The sequence below is a fragment of the Dromiciops gliroides genome, chromosome 1 (assembly GCF_019393635.1).
Source record: "Dromiciops gliroides isolate mDroGli1 chromosome 1, mDroGli1.pri, whole genome shotgun sequence".
Lineage (NCBI taxonomy): Eukaryota > Metazoa > Chordata > Mammalia > Microbiotheria > Microbiotheriidae > Dromiciops > Dromiciops gliroides.
In genome coordinates, this window is record NC_057861.1 from 53,002,830 (window position 1) to 53,013,474 (window position 10,645).

The 10,645-nt window shown below is 44.3% G+C and overlaps 1 protein-coding gene across 1 annotated transcript in view; it reads right to left on the bottom strand.

Moving 5' to 3' along the window:
• The window catches only part of REXO1 (RNA exonuclease 1 homolog), a 115,918-nt gene extending 105,587 nt beyond the window's left edge, over positions 1-10,331 (bottom strand). The window contains 1 exon segment of the mRNA XM_044004192.1: positions 9,963-10,331. Coding sequence (XP_043860127.1) covers positions 9,963-10,164 — 202 coding nt within the window. The 5' untranslated portion in view covers positions 10,165-10,331.
• Between the last annotated feature and the right edge of the window lie 314 nt (positions 10,332-10,645).

Sequence of the window (10,645 nt, forward strand, 5' to 3'; positions counted from 1 at the left end):
CTGCCTCAGTTTCAACTGTAAAATGGGGATAACAATAGCACCTACCTCTAAATCTAAAGCACTATATAAAATGCTCGATGTTATCACAAGGGCCTTGGGCTGACCCTTTCAGGGGTGTGAAGAGGCTCAAATGAGAGTTCATGAGGCACTATGGGAAAGTGAAAAGAACACTAGATTTGGCTCGCTCTGCCACTTATTAGCCATGTGACTACTGGCAAGTGACTTGACCTCTGGAGGTAAGAAGACTTTAAGACTGGAGTTATCCCTGTATAAAATCAGGGTGCTGAATTAGAAATTTCTATCATCTCTTTAAGTCACCTGATCCAATCATCTTAGGTTAAAAAAAAGGCTTTAGAAACTATAAATCACTGTCAAATCTTATGGTAGGGGGAGCAGCTAGGTGGCGCAGTGGATAAAGCACTGGCCCTGGATTCAGGAGTACCTGAGTTCAAATCCGGCCTCAGACACTTGACACTTACTAGCTGTGTGACCCTGGGCAAGTCACTTAACCCCCATTGCCCCGCAAAAAACAAAAAAACAAAAAAACAAAAAAATCTTATGGTATTAACCCTACTTTCTTCTACTTTTTCCACTTATTTGAGTAAGCAGTAAACCTCTTGGTAACAAGGGTGCCCTTTTCTCTTTCTAGGGGCCAATGCCTACATGGTTATGACTTCACATTTATAAAATACTAAGAGAAGCAGCTTTTCCATAGAAATAACAGGGAAAAGGGTCTTTTTCACAGGTACACAAAGTTCTCCAGAACCTATGATTTGAATCAGAGAGAGACTTAACCACTTTTAAAGCTCTTTTCTTCCTTCCCTGGGATGCACACTGGCAAATACTACTAGCTCCATATTACCGAAAAGGACAAGGCTCAAAAGATAAAAATGAGTTGCCCCTCTACCCTTCCCCCCAGTACCAAAATGGGACAGAAACTTGAACACCTAAGGCAAGTCCAGTGTTCTGTGCTGCTCTCAGAGTTCACATCCTTCTTCCTAAAAACAGGCATTTAGAAGACACTTCAAAGTTTGCAAAGTGCTTTCCTTACAACCCTTTGAGACAGCTACTGCTCAATGCCAGCAGTGATTTATACAGATGAAGGAACTGAGACTCAGAAAGGTGAGGTGAATGGCTTCCTCAGGGTCATGTATCAGATCAGTATGAGATTCCAACCTAGCTCTCTCCTGACTCCAAATTCAATGCACCACACAGTCATCTGGGTTATCCCCTTTTTTACAGAAGACACTGAGGCTTAGAGAAGGGAAGCACTTTTCCAGGATCACTCAGCCAAGCTCAGGGTCAGATCTTTTTGCAGCCAACTTTGGCATCCCCTTTTCTACCCCTCCTCAGGACTGTAGGTGGTCCTGCCTTGAACCTAGTCAGCCAATAGTTTAAAAAGAACAGGCAGCATCATGTTCAGATGCATGGTTCTGATTTGTTAATGCTTCCCCACTCCCCTAAAAAAAAGCCCAGAAGCCAAGATCGAAATCATTGATTTTTATTACTTAACATCATGTGCTGGGTGCTGTGACAAAAGCCTTTCACTGGTGGAAGTGTTCAAGCAGAAAGTGGATGGCCGTAAGCAGAGCAGAGAGATGCTGTAGAGGGGACTCATCCATCAGGCAAGGGGTTGGACTAGATGACTTCTAAGGGCCCTCCAGCTCTGTGAGTCTATGATTATAAATGCTTCCTATCTATGGAAAAAGGAAATACTTATACAAAGAGAGTACTTGGGACCAAGCAAATCAGGCTTCTTAAGGAACTCGTTTTTAGGTCCAAAATGTTGATAAGTTACGATAAAATGTCACTTGCCAGAAGTAAGAGCAAGCAGATAAAACAATGGATCAACTATGACTTCACACAATCTCTCCTCCCTAGAATAGCATCAGAAGGCAGTGCAGTGTAAAAGGAAAGGACACTTGACTGGGAGTCTGGAGGCCTAGGCACAGTTCCAGCTTGGCCACTCATCATCATATGACCTGGGACAAGATCCCCTCACTGAACATTAGTTTTCCAAAATATAAGGCGATTTAGAGTAATCTCTAAGGTCCCTTCCAGCTCTGACATTCTATGGGTTAGGGCCTTCCCTAGCACACAGGTATTGCTCAATATGGGTTTACTGAATGAAATATATGCTAACCCAGCAGTTTTTAGTTTCAAGTATGTAATGATTTTCAAATAATTTGATGTACAGAAAAGCATTCTGAAATATGTGAAGCAGTATGAAGATATAAACAATCTCTATCAGAGAAGAACTAACAGGAACATGTTTGCTAGTCAGTTCAAAAATCTAAAGCATTATCACATGGAAAAGGGATTAATTATATTTTCTTTTGCCTGGCTCCCGAAGGAATAACTAAAACCACAGGGGGCAATTACAGGAAGCCAGATTTCAGTTCAATTTAGGAAATGTCTAACTCTCAGAGCTGTCCAGCAGTGGAGTGGTTGAGAGGTGCTAACTCGGAAGCTAGAGAGCCACCTGTGAGGGAGGCTTTGTAAAATTATTCACATTCTGAGTAATGATTGGATTAGACTGCATCTATGGTTATAGTCTCATAACTAGGAGGGACCTAAGAATTCATCTAGTCCAACCCCCTCATTTTAGAGATGTGGAAACTGAAGCCTAAAGAGAAATAACTTCCTCTAGATTATACAGGTAGCACGTAATAACTGTGATTCAAACACAGATCATCTGACTCCAAATTAAGTGGGGGGTTTTAAACCAGGCTAGCCCTTCCACATGTAGAACTCTCATTATTTCAAATATCTAAGTCCAGCTTATTAACTCCATAATGGCCTAAAATAAAACCATCCAAGGCAAAAGGCTACCTAGAACCATAGACTATTAGAGCTGGAACATATCTTAGATATTAGAGCTGACAGATTAAGAAGTGAAGCCCAGAGTAGGAAAAGCTACTTGTCCCCTGACATACAGCTATTATATGGCAAAGCCAGGACTAGAAGCCACATTTCCCGATTTCTAGTCCAGTGTTCTCTGCCTCTAACTGAAGGACATTTTAATAGCCAATTCAACTGAAATATATGTATTTCTTGACTTTCTGGAAAAGCAAATTCAAAATGTGTGACACTGAAATTAAATGAGATATTGTTTCTGTGAGTTGTAAGGTGAATGATGGTTGTACATACTGATGCAGAGTCAGGGCCTCTTAGAGAATCAGCTCTTGAGAATTTCAACTCCTATTAGCAAACAAATCTGTGGTGACCAGAAGACACATCAGAGAGTGAAGAACCGTTCACCTGAAGGTCATCTCTCAGCAGCATTACATGTGAAATTGATTTTTTTATTTTACTGATCTTCAGTGTAAGAATTCCCAAGCCTTTCCGAATGGCATGGTTGAAGCAGCCAAGGGCATCCTGCATGTGCTAGAGAAGGACAAATAATATGTCAGTTTCTACAAAGGATTAACTTGGCTATGCAGATTTGGGGGAGGTATGTTTACAAGCTATGGTTAAGGCTCCTCTGTTTCCTAGAGAGTCCCCTCAATCACTTCCTGCTACTACTAGAAGCAACCACAGCCTGGTCCTAGTCTCTTGGCTCTTCCTGACTTCCTGACCCCACCCCCACCCCCAGCACACTGGGAAATGGAATACAGGTAGCATCAGAAATCAGATAAAGATTCCCAACTTAAACCATTACTCAAAGTATAAAGTCACCCATTTCTAAAATCTTCAAATGTCCTAAGTTCCAGTCGTTGGCATGTTTCCTTTGGGCTTTGGGGTTTTTTTTGGTTTTTAACCCTTTACTGATACTAGTCTAATCACTTTGAGAAGACTCACAATTCATCTTCAATTAGAAAGTATTAAATCTCAGTAAACTGTTTTTGTTGGTCTCTGAAAAAACCCTAACACAATTTTGAGAAGAAATCATACTACCCCCAGTGAAAACCCCCTAACTATATGCCACAAATTCAGTAAAGCAATGTGTTCTTAAACGAGTCACATCACTGACAGGCAGCCAGCTATTTTCTGCTAAATGTAGAACCTCGGAGGTTCTGTTCCCCATACCCTGCCCCCAGTCTCAGAGCAATTCTGAAAAGTATCTTAAGAGAAAAAAAGCTATTTTCCACTGGTTGGATACTCACCCTCCTTCACTTTCCTGGACAGAAGGATTCCAGGGTAGTGATGCCAAAAAGAAGTCAATGAATTCCACAGAATGTCAGAGCTAAACCTTAAAAATCATTTAGTCTAGTCCCCATTTTTTTTTTAAACAGAAGTACCTGAGACCCAGGAAGGAGTCTAGCCAAATCCTTACCTGAAGCATGACCCTCAACAATCAGTCCTCAAATAGCCACAGAGCCTCACATGAACACATCTAGTTGTATAGAGGCACTCCACTACTGCACAGGGCTAATTATTAAGTTCTTCCTTTTGTTAAACTGAAATCTCTCCTGTCTCCCCAACTAAACGGTGAGATCCTTGAGAGTGTAATGATTGGAATGACGCCACCTACTGGAGACTTGCTGTGGGAAAGCTCCACCATGAGGAAAATGGCTCCTCATGGTGGAGCTTTCCCACAGCAAGTCTCCAGTAGGTGGCGTCATTCCAATCATTACAGTAGCAAACCCAAGACATGTGGAATTTCTTCAGAACCCTCACAGCACTGAGTAAAGGGCCTTGCATGAAGTACATAAACATATCTATGACTAAGACATTCATTCCCTTCTTCATAGGCTCAATTTTTAAATTTACATCAAAACATCTGTCTTCTAAGATCATTCTAATTTACAACAAAAGTGGTTTATCCATACACAAACAATCTGTCCAACAGCCCACAAAATGATGTATTTTTCAGGATTTATAATGTCAAATACGGGCCAAATGTCCCAGAATTCTTCATCTTTGAAATTAGAAACCTCTGCTTTGAAATTAGCTCTCTAATTTCCAAGAAAACAAGAACATGAAGCTTCAGACTTTATAACAGTAGGCTCTCTCAAACTGTGGAACAATAAAGGATAAAATGTTAACATGTTAGAAGTGGCAGTGCTTCTTTCAGACCCTCAGAAGGAGTTAGAGGTCTTTTGAGTTTCTGTCGTTCAATACTGTCATTTTAAAGAGGGGGAAACAGAGGCCAAGAGAAGTAACATGATTATAATTTAGAGCTAGAAGGAATCCTAAAGGTCATTTAAAGATGAGGAAACTGATGCCTGAGGTTGTAAGCTGTCCAAGGACACGAAGACCAGCAGTAGGAGCAAAATCAAAATTCAAACCCAGGTTTTCTGACTCCAAAGGGACTGGTCTTTCTACCACATGGATGATGCTGCCCCACAGTGATCCTCATCATGCAGCCAGAAGGCCAGGAGAAAACAGGAGGTATTTGTTTATAACTGAACCCACATATTGCTGTCGTGCATCTAGCAAGGCAGAGCTCATTCACTGTGAGCCACATTTCACCAAGGAAGACTGAGTTACCTTTGTAATATAGCTAGTCGAATTCTATCATCTGTCCACTTCAGCCTCTTTCCTCTCTCACAGCCACGAGCCCAGGTAGCCTCCTAATTAGTCTTCCTGCCTCAAGTCTTTCCTCACTCCATGCCACCCTCTCCACAGCTACCAGTGATTTTCCTAAAGCGCAGATTCGTGTCATTCCCCTCTGCAAATTCCACTGGTTCCCTATGGATTCTGCAATCAAATACAAACTGCTCTCTACTGGGCATTAAAAACCTTTTCCAGCTCCAGGCTACTTTTTCAGCTTCATTCTAAGTTACTCCCCTTTCCACACCCTGAACCAGTTAAACTGGCCTTCTTGCCATTCTTTACACACAGCCTTGCCTCCCACCTCCATGCCTTTACCCAGGCTGTCCCTCATGCCTGGAAGGTACTCCCTCCTCATCTGAGAATCCCTAGCTTCTTTCAAGGCTTAGCTCACTCAAGTACCACCTTTTCACATAAAAGCTTTACTGATTCTACCCAGTATTTTTCTCCAAAAAACTACTTTGTATATATAACTCCATGTGCACATGGATCCTGTGGCTAGATTGTAAATTCCTCAAGAGCAGGGGCTGCTTCACATTTGTCTTAGTAATCCCAAAGCGAGCACAGTGCTTGGAACTCTTAATAAATGCCTGTTGACTCATTTACCCACATCTACTGTCAGATTTTATGTCAAAGACCCCATGCAATGATACATACTGCCTGTGGACGCTTACGAGGTGGTTAGCATATCTGACTTGTGACCCTGAACAGGTCAATTTACCTGAGTCTCATTTTCCTTCTACAAAATGAGAACACTATTTGTAGTCCCTCCTTCACCAGGCTGTGGTGAGGAAAGTGTGTGAATCTTTAGAGCACCAGGCACCCATTCTAGCCACATGGCATAGACTATCAAAGGCACCTGGTCCACCATGAACTCTCCTCCCCTCCGCCCTAGGGTAGCTGGGTCCCATTCTGGTGATGAGCTTCCCTACAGGTAGGCAATAGATACACCATCTATTACTGGGCCATATCCTAAGCCTCTGACTTGGTAAAAAAATAGCAGTAGTTGTGCTCTTACCCTCAAAGCCTTTCAGAAATCAGGATCTATCAGTTCTACACCCCAGATACTTTTTAAAATGACAACTGATTTAAATGAACATTTATTAAGTAACTAGTTTGTTTTCGGGGGAGGGGAGGGAGATAGGAGAGAGAAAGGCAGGGCAGGGATAAATATTTAAGACTTGTTTTCTGCCTTTAGGGAGCCGTAGCTTTGGAAAGGGAAGACACATATTCAAAGAACTATAACATAAAAGAACAAAGCACTACTTAATCTCAATCAGTGCTGTCTTAAAGGTTGCATATACATGGCCGAACCTTTAAATGTACATACCAAATCTTCACACAGGGGAAAAGAGATGCAAAAAAAACCATGGAAACACTGCTTTCAACAGAACATCTTGACTTCTCGGAATGTTACTACCCAAGTGACTGGTATTGGTAATATTCCTGTGATTCAGAGATCTTCATGTAAAACCTACCTTGTAGTTCAGGGATAGGGCTTTAGCTGTTCATAATTAAGAGTGGATGGGGGCAGCTAGGTGGCGCAGTGGATAGAGCACCGGCCCTGGATTCAGGAGGACCTAAGTTCAAATCCAGCCTCAGACACTTAACATTTACTAGCTGTGTGACCCTAGGCAAGTCACTTAACCCCAATTGCCTCACTTTAAAAAAAAAAAAAGAGTGAATGGAAATCCTAAAAGCCTGTAACACCACAGAATCACAAATGGACAACCAGGAGGCCAAGAACTTGACCGAATGAATCACTGGCCTGACAACTTGCACAAAGACAAGAAAAACAGCAAGCACAGGAGGAATGTCTGATTCTGGCTTGTAGCTTGCATGACAAGGGATGACATTTAAATATGGACTGCACACTAAATTATCACTGCTTTTGCTCAACTGGCCCTGGGGCTAGTCACCCCTATGTCTATTCCTAAGGACACCAAGGAAGAAACACTGAGAAATCAGAAGTCCTGACTATTCCAGGAAGCTATCCCACAGAATATCAGCATTTTCTCATTAAACTTTGAGAAAAATTTTATGAAGTAACTCGAGTTAACTGGTACAAATACACCTATTTCCAGTTGCTCTAATACCAAGTTATCTTTGTCAACAGGATTAACTGACCATATGCCAGGGGGTTAAACATTCATATGGCAAACCATACAGTGGCACCTAAACAAAATATTCTCTATCAGTGGGTTCTGCATAGGTTAAATTTCAGGCTTCTAGGATTTATCTGTAGCACTTAAAGGGATTTGAGTGTAACTCCTCCAACTCCTACCTAAAATATGAATCCTTTCTACATAATCTTCAATAAGTGATTATCCAGCTAAAGCTCAAAGACCTGGGAAAGGAGAAATTTACTACCCAATAACTCATTTCCTTATGTTGGGTTTCCTTATGTTGAGCTAAAATCTCCTTATTAATTTCCATCCGTTGCTCCTACTTCTGTCCTCTGGAGCTAAAGAGTTAAATCCTATTCTCCCTCTGTATAAAAAACCCCATATTTCCCAAAACTGACTTAGGTAAATGAGCTAGCTTTTAAGTACTACTGTACAAGTTACAGAATTAATAAAGTCATGTATAAAGAGAGATCATTTTCCATTTCCATCTCCAACTCACTCCAGAGCTACTGTAAAAAAAAAAAAGTCACAATCATGAATGGAGACTATTTACTTCTAGAAGCATAGGAAATTAGGGAGCTGATGAAAAGGCTGGGGATAAATGGAGGGGAGTAGTTGGCCTTGCCACATACAAGCCAGAAGGCCCTCTGGTGGAGAGGTAACACTCATTCCCTTGGACGACTAGAAACAAAGAAAGGCAGTCCTTTGTTGTGGTGAAGGGGAACACCAAGAATTACAAGAATTACAAGGAACTGGTACCAAAGTAGTAAGAGCTAACTCATCAGAGAACTAAAAACTGTCACGGAAGGCAGTGACAGGGAGCAAAGGGAAATAGGTATTCTTTAAAAACAAAAGTGAAGTTGGATTAGCTTTTCAATATAGGCCAGAAGGTATTTCTTTTCTGTAGATGTGAGGATTCATGAAGTAGAAAGAAAAGAGGCTAAAATGGGAAAAGGTCTTTTGCAAATGAGGGCCTTGAATGATTGGATGCAGCTGTTATTGACTGGGGTTCGAGGAAGGTGATTGTGTCACTCAGGAGATGATGAAATGGTCCCTTAAGACATTTTTGTCCCTTGTGATACGTGCTGGATTTAGTCAAAGGACCTGGGTTCAAATCTTGCCTCTGTCATTTATTTATTTGTGTGACCTTGACCAAGTAATATAACCTCTCCATACTTCAGTTTCCCCATCTGTAAATAAGTTTTATGGTATAAGTGACTTCTGGTCCCTATGATCCTACCATGTCTAGGGCTTTTGTTTATGTTCTTTCCCATTCTGGGAGGTCTTCACTTTACCTCCTCAAGAAAACCCCCTCAATAGGGCAGCTAAGTGGCGAAGTGGATAAAGCACTGGCCTTGGATTCAGGAGGACCTGAGTTCAAATCCAACCTCAAACACTTGACACTTACTGTGACCCTGGACAAGTCACTTAACCCTCACTGCCCCGCAAAAAAAGAAAACCCCCTCAAGCAACTTGCTCTCTAGCAAAACAAATCCACCCCAAGGCCTGGTTCAAATTCTCCATGAAACTTCCCCTAATTACTTCAGGTCTGCTGCTTCTCCCCTTCTCTGCAGTCTATCTTTACTTTAGTGGAAGTGCTGGATTAATTAAGTAACAGATGTTCATTGTCTTTCTTCAAGCTGTGAGTGGTCTCCTTCCCTAAGCCTAGCATCCCCCTAGCACTGGAGGAGGAAGAACAATAAATAATTGCAAATAAATATGTTAAAGACATAGGGCCTTCTCCCAGTGATGGTAGTGAAGAAAGAGACCTGACTGTAAAGAAGCAGAGGAGAGGGGCGGGAAAGAAACCCCGCAAAAAGATAGATAAGAGATAAAGAGCTACCAGGAAATAGAAAAAGGAATCTAGTACATGGATGGAAGAGGCCTGAAATATGGATTACCGGAGAGAGAGAAGGGGAGGGGCCTGACACAGGGAAGAAGGGGAGAGATGACACAGAGATGGAGGGGGGGGTGTCACAAGAATGGAGGGAGGGGAAAGAGGGAAGGGGCCTGACTGGGGGAGGGGGATTGTCACAAGGAGGGCGGGAGGAGAAAGAGCCTGATCCAGGGGTGGGAGGAATGTCACATGGAGGGACCCGACACAGGAATGAGGAGCTGTCACAGGGATGGAAGGAGGGCAAAGAGGGAGGGGACTTGACTCAAGGGTGGGATAGAAAAGGAGGGGAGAACCTGTCACAGAGATGGAGAAGGGGAGACAACACGGAGAACGGGGGAAGGGGAGGGTCTATGACACAGGGAGAGAAAGGGGAGGGGGGGAGAAAGCAGAGGGAGGAGGTTGACCCGAGGTCGGACCGGACCGGGGCCAAGGCCAGACCTTACCTCCCGCACTCCGGGCCGCGCCCCCGCAGCCAGGACCGGGGCCGTTAGCGGCTGCTGCGGACGCCTCACCCCGGGCCGGGCCGCGCTCAGAGCCGCGGTGCCGGAAGTGGCAGTAGGGCCTCCGGCAGCAGGACGCCCCCGCGCCGGCCCCGGCCCAGTAGGGACAGTCGATGGCCCGGAAAAAGCCGGTGGAGCGCAGCATCGTCCCGGGGCCCCGCCGCAACCGCCACCGCCGTCCTCACAGCCCGGGCCGGGGCCTGGCGCCGCCGGCCCCTCTTACAGCTCCCTCTTGGGGTTCCGGAGCCCCGCAGGCCGTGCTGCCGCCTCAGCCTCCTCAGCCGCGGCTACCATCTTGCCGCGCGAGGCCCGCCCCCCCAGTCCCCGCCCTCTGCGAAGGACCCCTAGAGGACGCAGGACGCAGCGGGGCTGCCCCGAAGCGCGCCTGAGCAGAAAATCAGGCATCCGGAGCTCCTGGGGGCGGGGCGAGGCGGGGCGGGGCGGGGCTTCTACCGCTGAACCCACCTCGAGCCCTCTCCCCAAGATCCCGCTCGCTCTATTTGCATTAATTAGCATATATTTGAATATCTTTCCGGACACCTCCCTCTGCTTTATGGTGATAATAGAGCCCGGGAAATTCAGAGACTTCAGGGGCCGGGCCGCAATCGCAGTCCCCAGATTTAAGG